General features: G+C 43.0%; 1 protein-coding gene across 1 annotated transcript in view; it reads left to right on the top strand.

Moving 5' to 3' along the window:
• Positions 1 to 18,790, top strand: part of camk1da (calcium/calmodulin-dependent protein kinase 1Da) — a 60,205-nt gene that overhangs the window by 30,300 nt on the left and 11,115 nt on the right. The window contains exons 4-7 of the mRNA XM_047575271.1: positions 1,750 to 1,824; positions 12,142 to 12,280; positions 12,738 to 12,864; positions 17,799 to 17,874. Coding sequence (XP_047431227.1) covers positions 1,750 to 1,824; positions 12,142 to 12,280; positions 12,738 to 12,864; positions 17,799 to 17,874 — 417 coding nt within the window. The remainder of the gene's footprint in view (positions 1 to 1,749; positions 1,825 to 12,141; positions 12,281 to 12,737; positions 12,865 to 17,798; positions 17,875 to 18,790) is intronic.

Raw genomic sequence — 18,790 nt, 5'->3', positions numbered from 1 at the left:
TATGTATGTATGTATGTATGTATGTATGTACTATGTATAATGTATACTTTGAAGACCCCTGTTCTATAGGAAACTGACATTATAAAAGTGCGGTACGCTGCACCGTTGGCATGTCGTTTAAGTGTTAGCTCAGTGTTCGTTCAGTTAAATGTTGACCAGTGGAGCGGCGGGTCAGTAAGATTTCCAAGGACCCCCCGACACCCCGGACACAATCCGTTCAGACTCCTCCTCTCATGCTGGCATTACAGAGCACTGTACACCAAAACCACCCGGCACAAAAACTGTTTCTTCCCCCTTTAATTGTCATTGTACACAAGTTAAAAATGAATTTCTGTTTGGTAGCCATCTCCTGTAACAGCTTGAGGTCAGGTGTTTAAAGGCGTTTTAAACTTAAATACTTATAATAAACGGGTATTATGAATGGACGGTGGTGGTTAGTCCTACAGACCAGGCTTGTCCCAGGCTTTAAACATGTCAGTTTTAGTTAGAACGCCAACCTTAAGCGGTCATTTGAATAAAACACGTTTTTCATTCTTCTTTTCAGTCCAAAGTTTGCGCCTTTTTGAGTAACCGACTCGTGGTTTTGTTGTTTTTCATTTGTCAGAATGGTGAAAGTGGGTGTTTCTGTCCATCAGTCCAGAGTTCAAAGGTGCACTATTTCCAGCAATTTAGAACAAAGAAAAAGCAGTGACAGAAAATCTGTGTTTGCACTCAGTCAGTTTATTATAGGGCCATTTGTTCCAAAACAAACGAAAAAAAAAACGATTTCAAAAATACCACATATTACAGCCACTCCAGCTGTGCATGTCACAAACAGTGGACATGTGCGGGGTAAATCCTTGAATGAGAGCGACCGACTGCAGCAGAAGGTCTGTAATCTGTGAGAGGATTTTTCTGAATGGACCCTAGCTCTCTTATGCCATTACACTCCGGCTGTTTTCCGCCAGCCCTTCATTATCCCAGGCAGAGCTTAAATACACACACATTATCCCTTTTCAACCTGTACGCGTGTGCATGACTCATGTCTCAGCTCTGCGGTTTCGCCGCCTGCCTGCCTGCCTTTCGCGGAGATCACACGCTCCATAATAAGCGGTGGATGCTCACCTGTGCACCTGCTGCGCACGCTTTGCGCGTGCGTCCGTGCGCGCGCGAGGGAATTACCTCGGCTCACAATGCGAAAGATGATTAACTCGCACGCCCACGCGCCGAATCAATCGTGTTTCCACAAGGCACGAGGTATTAGGATAACGATCCCGCGCGCAGGCACACACAGAATCGCTGCCGCCGTAACCATGGAGAAATCAGGGGAGAAGCAGCGGAAATGAGCAGAAAGTGTGAAGGGAAGAAGGAAAGAGGTTTTGGGTAGAAATGGATCCATTAGAAAAATTGCTTTAAATTCCTAAGAAGCATGGCGGAAAGTAACGGCGTGGACTTTCCCTCCCCGCGTTTGAAATTGCAAAGTGATCCCCAGTGAACGTGTCGTTACAGTTTACAGTTAATCATTCTTTTCCGGGAATGTTCGACCACATCTCGCAGTCTTTACAGGATGTGCTGGAGCAGAGCTGCTCTGCCACAGCCTCACCTTAGGGTCACGGCATCGCTATGAGAGGATTACGAGAACGAGGTAGAGGCGTAACGGGCGAGCAAACGTCGTGCAGTTCGACCATTAGGATTAAAAATAATTTCGGGTTGTTTTGTGACATGAGACACGTTAAAAGCTTTGCTAATGTTTTGTCTTTGCTTTCGCAGGATCAAGCATGAGAACATTGTGGCACTGGAGGACATCTACGAGAGCCCCGACCACCTCTACCTGATCATGCAGCTGTGAGTTGATGCCGTTGCATTAGGGTGATCTGCTGGTCCGCTAATTTTACTCACTGGAGCTCAGTGTAGATTTTCCATGGCTTCTAATGTTTTATTTCTAATATCTTTTATGGTATTTTATATTTTTTACTAATGGGTGGAGAGATGACAGGAAATCATGGGGTAGTAATGGTCTGTTGAGGGCTCTCAAACTCTGAAGAGTGGTTCCAAAGCACACAAATATACATAAAAGTCTAATTAGACGACATTTATATTACATTTTTTAATTCAAATCGTTATGGGACAACTGTGACATTATGTTCACTGAAAACCCCGACGTGTGAGCATGTGTATTATGTCTGTATTTCTAGTTGAGAATGTATTTAGTTAAAAAATGTAAGAACATAACAGCAATTACCCAGTCGCAGTACATCTATTCATTTGCATCTGGCTTAACGAGTCGGTCATTTCCATAAAATTAAATCGTTATAACGCAGTGACTTATTCATAAAACAAGCAAGTGCCAAAAATTCACAGTACCTCATATTTTGTCTTTTCACACTTTAAATCTCATTCTTCTGCCCACCCACCGATCAACACCACAAGCACACGCTAACACCCTGCCACACACACACACACACACACACACACACACAAACACACACACACACACACACACACACACACACCACACAGCCGCTTTGATGGCCAACAGTGGAGGGAAGCAGAGTGGCCCGTGGTTCACCCGTGGGCGCCCCACTGACCTCCCGTCCAAGGTTAGAGCTGCTTATGTAAGAGGAGAAGTTGCTCTGGAAGTTTGCCTCTCGTGATGGAAACGTTTCAGTCAAGTTCAGGTGGAAGTCGTAGCTGTGGATTACGCAACAGTTCCTACGTTTACGACCCCGCTGTCAGCAGAATACGCGCTCGCCTACCTGTGTGCTGTGTTTGGGTTCTTGGATGTACACACCCACTCTTGTTGACACAACTGGTTTGCTATACAACAAAGCTTAAGATAGGACAAGATTAAACTTAACTAATCCTAAAGGATATTTGTGTACCAGGGGATGCATGCACGCAGATTACAGTAAATAGAGCACACATTACAAAAAAAAAGGAAGACATGCAGTGCCCCAAAACTGATGGGGAGATTAAGTACCCCCAACCTACAATATATAATTTTGCATTCATGTTAAGATATTCATTATCCCTTTACTAAAATATGTTGGATACATGTTAATGTTTATTTAAAGAAATTTAAATTTGTGGGGGAAAATTTAAAAAATATATATATATCAAAAATGTGTAATCAACCAAAGAAACTGTGATGTGCAGTACCTCCCTCGACCCCCTATGGGTCTCAGACCCTCTGTTGAAGACCTATGGCCGACCTATACGAATAAAGGGTACATCCACAGTGTGGATGCCCTGTAAAGGCTTACAGCATGTCACGTATCTAATTGTAATTTGTGTAATTAATAGTAACAAAACTGTATCGTGAAGGAGAACTGGTAAAACATCAGTAAGCTACACGTCTAGCTTAGTGGGTTTGATGTGCTGTGATTGTTCACTCTACGATGAGGCTGAGCTAAACAGGTTGATGTGACATAGTTAGGTCAGACCTCATCTGATCATGGAAGCTTGAAGTGACATCACTGATATTTAATGGTATTCACGTTTAGCCTCATGCGGAGCCGTACATACACAGCTGAGACATTTCCATCCAGCTTAAAGGCACCGAGCTAAGGAATACAGCTGTGTGAACGCTATAAATGCACATTAAGGACTAGTTAAAATAGAGCTAGTATGCTATTTTTTCTCCTGAATATGTTACTATAATGCAGGTAATTATGAAATAACTCTGAGGCTAAATTATGATTATTATTATAATTATTGTGAAGTGATTCTGAAAAACACATGTCAACAACATCCCTGGCAAACTTTCTAGCAATAATCACCGTCACCTGCAGGTCTTATGGCAATGAAATAAAAAGTAAACTTTAATTTCTACTGGCCTGGCTAGCTAAGCTAAGAAGCTAACACATAGTTAAATAGCTGAAGAAATGATCACTGTTACATCACGTCTTCGCAGGTTTTTGTGACTGTCGCTGTTGAACTTAGTCCAACCTTTCAGTGACCTGAAGTTTCATCTACAAATCTGTTGTTACATCACTTAGTCCTCCTGTTGGCCAGACTCCAATCAAAAGTTTTATCTCTGATTAAGCTGTTTACCTACAAAGTTAACCTTTTGACTGGGTTTCCCGTTGCCCTGAATATACCTGTTTTAGTTGATGTTCATGTCCATTAGAAGATACAGTTTTAAGTGTCATCTCTGTATAGTTTTCTTCTCTTTAGGGCTCTTACGTTCTCTGTGACTTGCCAATCTCAGGTACTCGATTGTAGCCTCGCACATGAATGATAGTGTGTTAAAACTACACACAGGCTCCATTCAGATTTTGCACTGATGTCTGATCTAGGCAATGCCAGTGAAAGGTGCAGGGTAAATTACCTGTGGTCACACCTGATATTAAAATGCCTCTCCACATGCGTCCCCGTAGCCACCACTTGAGATCTGATCCCATTTTCAAATTATTCCCATTCAGATAAACACTATCAAGCATCATTTGCAGCACATTCGCATTATGTAACAGCTGTCTGTGGTGAATCACCTGTTAGGGCGTGCGTCATGGCTTCAGGAGGTGATACATATACATGAACTAGCTGAAATTCCAGAAATTAATAATTAACCACACGGCGATGTGTTATTATAATGACAAAAATCACACCCACTGTATGTGAGGCTTTAAACAGTGACTGTGTGGCCTGTTTGTAGACACAGTCTGAATATGGGCTGAGTTTTTTTATTTATATAGCACCTTGACCTGCTTAATATCACAAAAACACATTCTTGACTTCTCACTTCCTCCAGTCCGGTACCAATACGATTGTATTTCCTGGCCAGCTGCCTTCATCTCTTTGTTACTTTTCCTACTGTTTGTTGAAAGTGGAAAAGATAATAATCCCCATCGACTTTACTGTGAAACGACTGCATCACAGTTCCAGAGTATAGTGCGTGCAGCATAAGTGATTATGTGCCGGACATTAAGGTCAATAATTGTGGCTTGAAATGCTCTCATTAGATAACATGAAAAGGAAATAACACCGCCGTTTCCGGCCTTTCTAGGTGAAAGTTGAGGATCGGGACAAACTCGGTTTGTATCGACCCGACGTCTCTCGCTGGACAACGCGAGTTTTATTTTTCAGGCCACTTTTAAGTTCAACAGCGACAGTAACAGGAAAGACCCCACCTCTGCTCTCTCATCCTCCACACCCTTCATCTGCCGCTCTTCCTCTCACACCATCCACCCTCTCCTTATTTCACTGCTTTCTTTCCTCTCCCCTCACACCTTATTTCATGCCTTCATCGCGCTCACTTGCATTTTCCCCTCTATCACAGTTTTTTTTTTTCCAGGTACCATCTGTTCATGGAAGGTGGATCAGTTTCCATAGTTACGGGGTCAAAGGTGACATGTGGATTATAACGTTTCGGCAGTTGTCGTTTCCAATCACTGAATCGATTGGTTTTGCGTACTACACGTTTAAGTGTGTAATTGCATTCCTCTGCATTACGAGTCATTACTATGTAAATAACAGTGTCCTCAATAGACTGATCATGTTCAGTGGGAGTTCTCCACTGAACATTCTCACACGAAGCAACATTGTTTTCAGTGAACTTAAAGCCGCAATAGTCAGTATTAATATGTTCACAGACGACTTCTTATCATGTGAAAGGGTTGGTTATAGGAACGAACCCGCTGACAACTATCTTCTGACTCTCTAGTTCTTTGTTGTTGCGTCGTGCAGCTGTCGGTTTTACAGCACACCTGCTACTTCAGTCTCACCTTAGAATTTCATTCAGCTGCAACAGGCCGCTGTTCACCGTGAAATAGATCTGATAGAGCCACTGAACAAAAGCATGCAAATGTTGCTCTGCTGACACTGGATCAATATATACCATATATTTTTTTCTTTCTTTCTTCGGCTAATCATTGGTTATTTACATATTATTAAATATAAAAAGTGTTTGGGTACATTTAAGTATAATTGTATTAATATACAGATATGTGTATCTGCTTTTTAATGCATGTATGTCTATGTATGTATGTATGTATGTACATATATGAGTAGTAAGGAGTAATATAAAAGGAATAGGGAGATAAACAATTATTATTCATAATTTATGGAGAAAGGGCGGAAGTAAATAAGTTGTACTTCTTCCCACCCCTTTTTGGACATGTAAGTAAAATTATTGCGCTGCTTTTTAAAAAGATTTTTTTTTATTATTAGTTATTTCTGTTCGTTTTCGTTTACTCATATATACATATCATTTGTATGTTCTGAATAAATCACTAAATCAAATAAATGAAAAAATCAGTTCACTGCACAATATAATATTCATTGACACAATATAAATGTGTCAATTATATTTTAGCGAAAAAATATTGAATGCAGTTTTAAAGTTTTAAACATTCTTTTAAAATATGTTTAGATTGACAGATTAGCTAATTAGAAGACACTATTAATTGTAAAAGGTGTCACTTGTAGCTGACCCATAGATAATTCTCTCAAATTTGTTGTTCCCTTCAGTTCTAAAGAGCTTTTTAGCATTTTTCAAGTGACTAAAATACATACATTTGTGTTTAGCACTGCTTGTTTTTTTATTCCGCTGTTGTTAGTTCGAAGCTACTGTATATTACATGTGCAGAGAACCAGAGCCAGAAATGTGTTTCTGTGGAAAAATGCTAAAATATAAAAGACAAGAGTTAAAGCATCAAAAGAGAGAGCAGTTCCTTCTTCATCTGTCATCAGTGCTGCACACTGTTCTGAAGCGATACACAGTACTGTAGCATCATCACTGCATCACAGCATCGCAACTGATCTGTTTTAAAATAATTCATCTTCCCTGTAAACACTGACGGCTAAGCTGTGTTTTATCTGGACGCAGCAGTTCTTCAAGCATGTGTCAGAAAGTGAAGCTTTATTCATAGATGCATTTGTACCAGTCATTACAGTTGCAACATCATTTGTTACAGGTTTGCAGATTCACTTTAAACTTCAGTTTTTGTTTTTTTGTTTTTTTTCTGTAAACGGACAGAAATCTCATTCAGGAGCAAGGACTTTTTTTTTCTTACTGTGCTGTGCCGTGGCAGATCGATTCTGACAGCGTTTCCTTCGTTCCCGTTCATCACAGCTTGTCTTACGTAACCTCAACCGCAGGGAGGCAATCAGTCCGCGCTGCTATGAAAATCGATGCAACCGAGTGCAATGTGGCTTTTTTTTTTTTCGTGCTGTTTGGGTTGTGAAAAGCATATTATTAAATAATGAACAGATAAAAACACTTAAAGTATGGTGAAAATTGAAAAAAAGTATTTCTGGGCGTTTAGGCACCAGTATGCTTTTTGGCATAAAGCCTTCTTTTCAATTTCCCGTGGGTTGACAGGAAGTCTGTGAGCAGCAGGACATATTCACAAGATGACAGCTTTTTTTGTTAGTGTTCATAACTGTAAACCTTTGACAGCAGGGGTGCTGTCGTTGACGGCAGTTTATTTGAACTGGTCTGTACTTACTCCGCTAGTTTGTACAGCAAAGGTTTGAGCATTATGTTCAGAAAGCACCGAAGCTACGTTGCAAACTGGGATATCTGTCCTGTAACTGGAGACCTGATGTCCACTTTGGACTCAAATTGACAGTAAAGTTATTCAGAGACCAATGGACAGGGTTTTAGTCCCAGTGCTATTGGGACACTGACCGTCAGTTGTAATATTGATTTTTAATGGGATGAAAATTGTACTGCTGTCCAAAAGCTGGCACGCTCGCTGGTTTGCAATTGAGTTAGAAACATTAATTAACCAAATGGATTAACGTTGCCCCTACGTAGTCTTTCAGATAGGTTATTCTAACTTTAAATGGACTTGACGGAGTTGTTCTCTCTTTCTCGTTAAGAAATATCCCCAAACTATGAAATCCAAATGATTTGTGAGCTTTGTGACATAATAGCTTCAACCTGACTAGAAATCTGATCTGACTATTTGTGGAGGGTTTCCCAGGGCCTATCTGTGCCATCCTCAAGCTTGGGTCCTCCACCAGAAGCCTGGGAGTTTGTGGGTTCTGCGCAGTATCTTAGCTGTTCCTAGGAAGAGTATCTTAGCTGTTCCTAGCAAGACTACCTTAGCTGTTCCTAGGAAGACTATCGTAGCTGTTCCTAGGAAGAGTATCTTAGCTGTTCATGGGAGTAGAATGTTAGCTGTTCCTAGCAAGAATATTTTGGCTGTTCCTAGGAAAAGTTTTGTAGCTGTTCCTAGCAAGAGTATCTTGGCTGTTCCTAGGAAGTCTATCTTAGCTGTTCCTAGGAAGACTATCGTAGCTGTTCCTAGGAAGACTATCGTAGCTGTTCCTAGGGGACCACGCTCGCCTTAACCTTCCCCACCCGCTCCAGCTGCTCCTTCAACCCTTGGTTTTCGTGTTCCTTATCTCTGATGTTGCCGTCAGCTGGAATCACCACCACCCTCTTCTGCTCTTTGTCCACCCCCTCTATGTCTGGTTGGTTAGCCAGGACGTAGTTGTAAGTCTTGAAGCTGAAGTGTGTGGCCCGTTGGGTGCTTCTATTCCATACTGGGTACAGATGTTCCTGCGTACTGTCCCGGCCACTTGGTGTTACCTTATTCGACTAGATTAACAGATATTTATTTATATACATGACCATCTTTGGAAGTGGAAGTTTTTAACAAAATGAGGCCCAGACCAGCAGAGAGGTTTTATTAGTGCCTTAAAGTCATGCTAGATGCTTATTCCAAGTGAGAACAAATACCCAAATAGGAGGTTGATACTGAGCCATAGCTTAATAGCTGTGTTAATCAGGTTATGTTGACATAGATTAGGAGTTTAATATAATTAGAGCAATTGTAGCGTTTACATGACAGTCTTCACTGCGTCGCTTTAATCTGATTTAAGTGTTTGTATGAACAAATCAGACCTAGATCAAAGAAGGCAAAGGTGTGAGTGCATCAGTGGGGTTTTTTTTTGGCCCTCGATGGCAACTAATGACTGCAACAGCTCAATTGCTCCAGTCAGATCTCTGACTCTGTGGTGTGATTAGTACAAGGCTGTAATGGCTCTTCATCTCTGTCATGGTGAACCTCTTGCACACACACACACACACACACACACGCACACACGCACACACACACACACTTGAAAATAAGGCTTGCTGTCAGCCATGATGCACAACCCCCCGTCTCAAGAGAGCGATAAGGCTGTCTGCCTGTAAACGGATCAGCTGACGGAGGAGAAATGGACGGATGAGCAGTGAATTGGAAGGAGGGAAGAATGTGGTGGCAGCATTTGCTCCGTGAAAATATTTTTGCCCTGTTAGCAAGGAGCTGATTTCTGTGAAACCCGCGGCGCGTCGGGTGCACGCGCACCCTTTCCCATGTGTCGCAAGTGTGTAGCGTGCCGTTAGACGTGCTCTCAGCCGCAACATACTTGCACTGCACGTCAGGCCCGATTATAAAATACACGCTACAGACGAGCACTTGTGTTGTAACGCAGAGCTGCAGTCTCCTTCGCCAGCAGAATGCAAACAGTCCTGAAAAAGGCACAGTTTTGTAATGCAGAATGCAGAATAGTAAATGCAGAATAATACTGCACAGTGAAAAAAGACTTTACAGTTATCGTGTAAAACAAAATGAAATTCCACAAGGAATAGCCTAGAGGCAGGTACTTCTTATATATCAGGGTGTCAGACGTGTAGCCTACGTTAGATTGATTTTGAAATTTACTGGGACTTAATACGTTTGTGCAGGGCTCATGTGATCTGGGAGAGTGCAAGTAAGATAAGAAAAGCATTTATGGATCACCAGGGGACAAAATATACATGTACCGTGTAAAGAACTGTGTATTGATGTATTGTGTTGTGGTAGATAACAGCTCGTTAGATTAACTCATTCATCTTTATTATGTCTCTTGTTGCCATAGCTGCAAAACGGAAAGCTCCCTGTGATGACATATCGAGAAGCAAAATGTGAATGGAGGGCATTGCGCCGCTTCATATTGGAACTTTGCAGAAAACACCCGTTGTGGATTGGTAACAACGACAAAGCCCTCGACGTTTGTGTGTCTGTAATTTGTTTTTCCATTTCATTTTAGATCGGTGGATCCTCCCTAGTTAGTAATTAATACGGGTTGGCACTTATCGTGACTTGCAGGTGCTTTATTGTTAAAATTTATTTGCTTTGAAGGTGAAAAGCTCTTAATTGTATTCGTTCGTTCAGCTTTCAGACTGAGGCGTATCCAGAATTGAAACTTCTTCATCAGTTTACTGTGGTTTGATCAGGAAAAATGGGACGAAACTGACGAACGGTGACAAGATGTGAGAACGACGCTGAACTCAGCCGAATATTTCTCTGTCTTTCTAGAGATAACACCCTGCAGGCTGACTCGATGTGGAACACAGTGTAGTCGGGTGTCACAGGTTCTCCGGTAACTGACATCCTCACTGCTTTATTTACTTATCAAATGAGAAAAGAGCGTTGGAGGTTTTCTAGCGCGTTGCGTTGCTCTGAAAATGTGCGTGTGAATATACGTGACCTTGGATGTTTTTGCTTTTGATGCGTGCGCCTGTGCGCACGGTATTTTGTCTGCGTCGTCCGCTTATCTTTTGATGTGGTTTTGTGCGAACGTGTGCGTGGTCCTGCCCTTGCGTCTGCACATGTGTGTGTGCGTTCTCGTGGGGGAGCTCCTGTCTGATTGCCACGGTCTCCTTACGCAAACGCTTACGCAACCATGCAGCGCGGTGGCTGATCTCCCGCTCGCCTCGTGTGTGTGTGTGCGCGTGCGTGCGCGCGCGCTCAGCCCTTCCCCGCCGTCCTCAGACATGACATGACTGCCCCTGAAACGGAACGAGTCGCTGCCCTCTTTGATGTGTGTGTGTGTGTGTGTGTGTGTGTGTGAGAGAGAGAGGATTAGCAATTAATTCTCATCTCTTTTTTTCAGAAACTTCATTAGAGTTTAACTTCCACGGGCTCTAATCTGATCTGTCGCTGTGGCGACGCCACACAGGCGCGCTCGGAGGAACTGTGTGTGCGCGTGCCCTTGTTAATTCCAGCGTGAGTTGTGCGGTACAGTGTGTGCGCTGCCAGTGTTCACCCTTCATAAAAGTGTAAAGCCTGATCGTGCTGTACATAGAGGAACACTGAAACACAGCTTATTACTACTTAATGTCACCATTTGTGCCTGGAACTACTTACATGCTACTTATATACACTCACTTGCCACTTCATTAGGTACGCTAGTGAAAATAAATGCATTCTAATATATCAGTCCTGCACTAAACCCTGCAGTTAAAAACGTGTTAAAGCAACTATGGGGTGATTTTGGAGGATCTAGTTTGCGGTGCTTGTAAAACAGATTCTTATTTAGCTTTTTTGATTAAAATAAGTTTATCAAAATAACATGAACACACATGTTCCACTACAATTCAATTGCACTACAAACAAGTGCACAGCCTCCAAAATGAAAACACTATTGAATCAACAGCTCTCATGAAGCTAAGCTTTAGCGCAGGGCAGTTATATTACCATGCATTACTTTTCCCTAAGTGTGCCTAATGAACTGTGCAGTGAGCGTATGTTCCCCACAATCTGTGTTGTAAATATTCCACATTAACATGCTCAGATTATCCTGTGAGGTGGTTATGAGGTTATGTGGTTATGCTCCAGCAGGGGGAGCTATGTGCTTGCCTACTCTGTGACCAGCCCACTCTCACCTGTACTGCAGTAAAGTGTGTGCTGTGTACATCTGGGTAAGTTATTCCACGTGGTCTGGAGTCATAAAACGTACAGTAAAACTGAGAAAAGAAAGAATCTGCCAGACAGAATCTGTCAGAGGGGAGAAATTTTCCTTTTTTTTTAAATAAAAAGAAAAGACTAGTAAAGTCTTACTGTACTTACTCGAATGAATGGATGTCAACGTTCTTATCATGACGAGACAAATATTAAAATACAGTTGTGATATAGTAAAATATTACAGACACACAAATCACATCAGTCCCCAGTGATGATTTAACTCAAGCTTTTTCTCAAGTGTGTGTGTGTGTGTGTGTGTTTGAAGTAGCACATGGCTCGCAGCTCCCAGAGACTCTTGGCTGGAAATGTCTACAGCTCATAAATTACTTCTTTTTTTTTCTTTTTTAAGCCTGTTGCCAGTTTCTGCCACACTGCCATGTGTGTGAACGGGCATGTGCTAATGTTTTTTCACACGCGCGTTCACACTTTGTCCCCGCAGCGTGTCCGGCGGCGAGCTGTTCGACCGCATCGTGGAGAAGGGCTTCTACACGGAGAAGGACGCGAGCACGCTGATCCGGCAGGTCCTGGACGCCGTCAACTACCTGCACAAGATGGGCATCGTGCACCGGGACCTGAAGGTAGCACGCGGGCCTCGCCACATAAGCACACGTTCACTCTCCCCCTCACGCAGGTTGAACCCAGAGGTATGACAGCCAGTGATTTACTGCTGCAATAAGGGCAGCGGCTCAACGCATGCAGTGCATTTTGGGTCAGTGTGGCGCGTGCCGGCTGTTGGAAGAGATGCGATTGGTTTAGAGCAGAGGTCTTCAACATTTCGCAGGCCAAGGACCCCCAGAGTGATGGAGAAATTAAGTGGTGTTCTATATATATGTATATATATATATATATATATAAAGATTTGGCGACCCCCCTGCAGTGCCCCCTGTTGAAGACCTATGGTTTAGAGTTTCTGAAAGAGGAAGAAAATCAGGTTGAATCTGTTGCTGTTCTGATTAAAGTTGCATTTTGTCTTTTGTTGGTGTCTGATTTGAATGGATTTAATGAAATCTTTCTTTCTTTCTTTCCTGCGTGCAGCCAGAGAACCTGCTCTATTTCAATCCTCAAGACGAGTCCAAGATCATGATCAGCGACTTCGGTCTCTCCAAGATGGAGGGCAGCGGCGACGTCATGTCCACCGCCTGCGGGACGCCAGGATACGTGGGTAAGTCGCTAATCTCTCCTGCGTCATTCTTCATCTTCTCCCAACCAGAAGCCACCATTTACCAGCTTTGTTATTGCTGTAGGTCCTGTCCAACCTTCCGTTACCACTGCAAACTTTGATTCAGGCAAAGAATAATGATAGTATGAAAAAAGAGGGGGGGGAAATAAAACTGAGCTGGCTTAAAACACAAGCTGTCCCACGATGTTTTTAGTCTTACTCATTTTAAATCAAATAAAAGGATTATTTAAATGACGGCTGGCGGCCTGAGAGCTGAATTTATGGAGGAGACGCTCGTATGAAGGTTAAAGCACGTTTGCCATGTGCATTGAATATGTTTAAGGTACAGACACACTAATCTGACATCAAAGAACAGCTGGCATCGATGGCTGACTGATATCATATCACGTTGCCCGTGTCCCGGCCAAAACGTTGCACTTGAACACACCGCAAAGACGACGGCCAGCTGGCACACGCACGTTCTGCAGGGAAATATCTCTTCTGGAAAAGTGGATGAGCTGCTGTTAACTGGGAAGCTAGGAAGAACTACACACCATCTGATTTTTTTTTTTCTAACGGCCTGATTAGATGAAGGCGAGAAAAGTACTTCATGTGTCACTTCTTATCTAGTCAAATAGCCAATCAGACAGATATCTCTCACCGAGTCATTCTGATTCATCCAACCCAACGCTCCGAATCAGCTCAGAAAAATTTGACTGGGGTCTGATTAATGCCAAATAATAAAACCTTGTTTTTAAAACTTCATTTTCTACATCATTTATGAAGATGCTGTGTGGGGTGAACATAACACTTTCTCACATTGCTGTTTAAACCAGAAGTCTTCAACCTTTTTCAGGCCAAGACCCCAAACTGATGAGAGATTAAGTAGGGACCACCAACCTACTGTATATGTTCTATATTATACTCTCCCTAGTGCTATTTATAAATATACATTATTTGGCTATTAAAATAATTCACAGGTTCAAATATTAATTAATTTTTATTTAAAACGCATGCAACACTAGTGTTTGAGGGGGAAATTGTGGTGAAAATTAAAAAATGGTGTATGCGGTACCGACCCCCTGTTGAAGGTCAATGGTTTAAACCGCTGGACGTGAAATTCCAACATCACCCGCGACGTGTTTTTAGACGGGAAACACCACGCGATGTCTGAGTAATTGTGAGCAAGGCTTCGTTTAATAGAACCTGTAACCCAAATAGCCAAGTAAAGAAAGAATAAATCAAGCCCCGGTCCTACGAGGAGTCCCGGGCCGTGCTGTGAGTGGCATCCAAACACAGGTGGAAGTGCTACAGTTGCGGCTTCAGTAACAACAAACCATCCCCTCAGAGGCCTGGTCTCAACTCAGTTTGTCTTTCAGCGCTCTGATTCCCATTTACCGTTTTGCCGCTGCGCGGCGGAGTAAATATGAGCCGAGCTGTTTTTATTTGGATTCCTGCGGGCGCCAATCCAACCGACACAGGACCGCTTCACCGCGCTGTTTCCACCCGACACCGTTTATATTCCCCTCATCATCTTTGTCCATTCCGCATCATCTGGAGCCCTGTGTGTGTTTTGCGTGTGTGTGTGCACCTTAACATTCGCGCACTTAAGTCGTGCTTATCGCTCCAAGGCAATATAACCTCCCTCTGTGTGTCTGTGTAGCTGTGTGTGCATTCCCTATACATGCACATACAGCTTATTTTGTGTGTGTCCGCGTGCTTGTGTGTGAGAAATTCCTGTCTGCTGTTTGCGCGTTGTTATAGGATACAGATGTTGGCGCTTCCTCGTTGCAACACCAGACTGGTGGCTCTGTGCGTCCGACAAACATCACTCAAACCCTCGGATAAACAAATCTGTCACGGAAATAAAGACGGATCGCGGCATAAATATTGAAAGACTGAAATTACTTCTGTGGAGGCGCTCATCAGGCCAGCTTCACTAAACCCAGCTGGGCCTCAGCGTTGCGCAACGGTTCCGATTTTTTTTTTTTTTATTTCTTTTTATTAGCCCCTCGCGAACTTGACGTCCGTTCTCTGAATTCAGGGCAGTAACTCACAGATTTGACTCTTATGAAACTCGAAAGCGCTCGCATCAGCCCGGACTTTACTTTAAATGGTCAGATTCTTGCTCCGGCCGCCCTCCCGTTCCCCCCTCTTTACCTCTCTCATCCGTCTATCCAACATCCTTCTTCGCCCCCTCCCCACGTTCGCTGCTCTCCTGCAGAGGATTGCTGGGCTGCGGGGCATTTCCACTTCAGATACTTTGTGTCTAAATATAACCCAGGTATAAATAACCTCGGAAGGCACAAAATGAAAACCAGAAGTGAAATATGAGCGCGAGGAAAGCAAATTATGATTTATTTAATGAAACTTTAAGTCCGAACCTTAATGTGCAACCCTATACCCATAATGGCTGCAGTGTTGCAATAACACACTGACAGTACTCTGAAAATGTAAATACAATCTACATAAACTGTATGCATTGGAGTTCCAACTTCTTTCAGCGTACACACGTGGCAGAGTTTGACAGATATACATTTTTTTTTCACAGGGAAAAAACTTCCATCGAAGTTATTTTTCACAAGAGAGTATGAAAACGCATCCAAAAGCTCATTTTAACAAGATTTGAATGTTAACACCAGTGTCAGTTTGTTTAGAGTAATCAGAAGGAGGACTGTGTATCCAAAAAAAACAAAGCTGAAACAAGGGCAACTGGATCTGTGAAGAGTGTCTTCTTCTCTTCTAAATGAAGAGGTTAGGGTTTCATTAGGAACATCTAGGGGTGGTGCTCAACTAACCTTGACTGTAGAGTTTTCCACCCATTAATGGTCAGAAATGTCAGACTCAAGGTCTGAATGTTGGTGAAACATTTTGTTTGTCTCAGTCCATCTCCCCTGTTCTGAGACATGTTTTCCAGTTCCAGACATACACTCACTTGCCGCTTTATTAGGTACACCTGTTCAATTGCTTGTCAACACAAATAGCTTATCAGCCAACCACATGGCTGCAATCCGATGCATTTAGGCATGTGGAGGTGAAGACAACTTGATGAAGTTCAGACCGAGCATCAGAATGTGCAAGAAAGGGGATTTAAATGACTTTGAATGTGGTTTGGTTGTTGGTGCCAGACGGGCTGGTCTGAGTATTTCAGAATCTGCTGATCTACTGGGATTTTCACGCACAACCATCTGTAGGGTTTACAGAGAACGGTCCGAAAAAGAGAAAACATCTAGTGAGCAGCAGTTGTGTGGATGAAAATGCCTTGTTGATGTGAGAGGTCAGAGGAGAATGTGCAGACTGGTTGGAGATGATAGAAAGGCAACAGTAACTACAATAAAAACTGGTTACAACCAAGGAAGCAGAATACCATCTCTGAACACACAACACGTCCAACCTTGAAGAAGATGAGCTACAGCAGCAGAAGACCACACCGGGTTCCACTCCTGTCAGCTAAGAACAGGAAACTGAGGCTACAGTTCACACAGGCTCAACAAAATTGGACAATAGAAGATTGGAAAAACGTTGCCTGGTCTGACGAGACATTCAGATGTCAGGGTCAGAATTTGCCGTAAACAACATGAAAGCATGGATCCATCCTGCCTTGTATCAACGGTTTAGGCTGGTGGTGGTGGTGGTGGTGGAATGGTGTCCAACAAATCTGCAGCAACCGTGTGATGCTGTCATGTCAATATGGACCAAAGTCTCTGAGGAATGTTTACAACACCTTGTTGAAAGTACACCATGAAGAATTAAGGCAGTTCTGAAGGCAAAAGTGGGTTCAACCTTTCACTAGAAAGAGGTACCTCATAAAGTAGCCTGTGCCGGTACTGCTTTTGTTACTCCTCTTTCAAACCATCCATCTACTCTGGAGAGTCCTTGTCATTCAGATGGAGGTGGACTTTTTACCTCTAACCCAATGAACCTTAACTCCCCAACAGTCAGTTCCAAGTCGCTCAGACGATTGAAACGTCCAGTTTAACTTTTGTTGTTTTTTGGATGTACCATGACCTGGATGAAGGAGAATCTTCACAGACGTATGAAGCCTGAGTAGTTATCAAGAGTTGACACCGAACCAAAACATTCAAAGTTCATATGGCAAAAGAGAATGTAGCAACAACAAAAAAATGATAAAGCATCTCCTCCAACCCTGAAGTCTGTATCTGAAGTGGTTAACATCACACATGATGACCTCAGCATGTAATAATGCCTTAATTCCAAGTCCAGGAAAACAAGAGCCCTCCTCACGCGCCGTCATAATGAGTCAGGGTAGACCTATAAACAAACTGAAGCACTCCTGTTCAGCAGACGTGCTCAGAGTTTATGTTTTGCCCCAGTTTTGACTGGTATTTCTTCATATCTGGCCCCGTGTGCGTCTGTAAACGTGCCAAATCTATTTCGAGGCGGCCTTGTGTGTATGTGTGAGATGATGTTATGGTGAGCTCACTGTCATTAGTAATTTGCTCCGTCCGAGGCCCTCGGTAATGAGTTGCAGGGAAAGGTCGGGCCAGGTCAGCCTGCCTCACAAACGGCATCAGCAGAGAAAATTGGTCCGAAGCTAACTAGCTAACTAGCACGTCGACGTGCAGGAAAAGTAACTTGAGTTCGATCTCTACAGGAATTTCTTGGACTTGTGAGAATGTGTACCGTGCACAGACAACTTCCCACCATTAAACAAACTCATGTGTGAGTTTTATTTGGATAGACGTGGAGTGTCTGCACATTTTCTCTCTATTTGGCTCATTAAACAGCTACATTTTCACATAAAAATCACACAGCAGTTTTTATTGGGCCTTAAGCTTAACAAAGGTAAAAAAAAAAAAAAAAAAAAGCATAGGCCAGATTCGAGTGTAATCAAGTTTACAGCCTGGCTACTGCAGAATCTAGGTGCAATATTTGCCAGTTTTCTCTCTAACCTAATGTCTTTCCATCTCTCTCAGCTCCAGAGGTTCTTGCCCAGAAACCGTACAGCAAAGCGGTGGACTGCTGGTCCATCGGCGTGATCGCCTACATCCTGTAAGTACCAGCTCATCTTCTTTGTACGACATCACACAGTGAGACAAGTGGTCCCATCCAAGTCACACTTTCAACAGGAACCATATGTTGTGTTGCCAAACTGGTAAATCTTAAGTTGCGACATCCTGGTCCCTGTTCAGACCTTTCGTTAACATCTGTGCTGGGGAATCCCGTCGCCAAGTGACCAGCGTGAAGTACAGGTGTTTTATATTCATGGTCTCAGATGACTGATATCACGTGGTTTTGCTCAGCCGCATCCGTCTGCAGAACTTTTTCAGAGGTGTAGACCGGAATCTCCAGCAGATTGAAAATGACTCAACCTGGCTTCATTTCCGCCAGACGTTTGATTGACTTAAAACCCACACAGCACATACCCACGGCCCAAAAGTATAGGTGTTTTTGCTTATTATGGTTGATCAAAGTCCTCTCTTGCGGACTGCGTGGGAGCAGACTGTGTTTGATTGACGATGCCCTAATGTGAGATCATTAAGTGCGTTCTTGTCTGCATTTGTGTTCTCACGGACCCAAGTCCTTTTCTAAATTACAGCCCCTTTTATTGAAGGCTCTACTGCGTCCTCTCATCTCAGTTTCAGAGTCAAATTTGTCGAGTCCAAAGCACCAAGTACACCCTCCTCATCAGGACGGGACCTTTATGACTCTTCGTGGTACATGAGGCTCAGTTCTTGACATGATTTTGCACTGTCACAGTAAGAAAGGCATTGAATGTTTAAGTAATGAAATGAATGATGGCTTCAGGTCCAGATCTGTGGTATAGGACATGTTGAGCAGAAGTCTAATCAGCCAGAACACGTGAAGACACTTGCATGGTTGTGATCACTTCCCTACACCTGGATTGATAACGGTTGCAGGGTGACAATTTTTAAGGTCTTTTAAGTTTCAAGTATTGTGACATATT

The sequence above is a fragment of the Mugil cephalus genome, chromosome 22 (genome assembly GCF_022458985.1).
Source record: "Mugil cephalus isolate CIBA_MC_2020 chromosome 22, CIBA_Mcephalus_1.1, whole genome shotgun sequence".
Lineage (NCBI taxonomy): Eukaryota > Metazoa > Chordata > Actinopteri > Mugiliformes > Mugilidae > Mugil > Mugil cephalus.
This window is presented reverse-complemented; position numbering and strand designations above follow the sequence as displayed.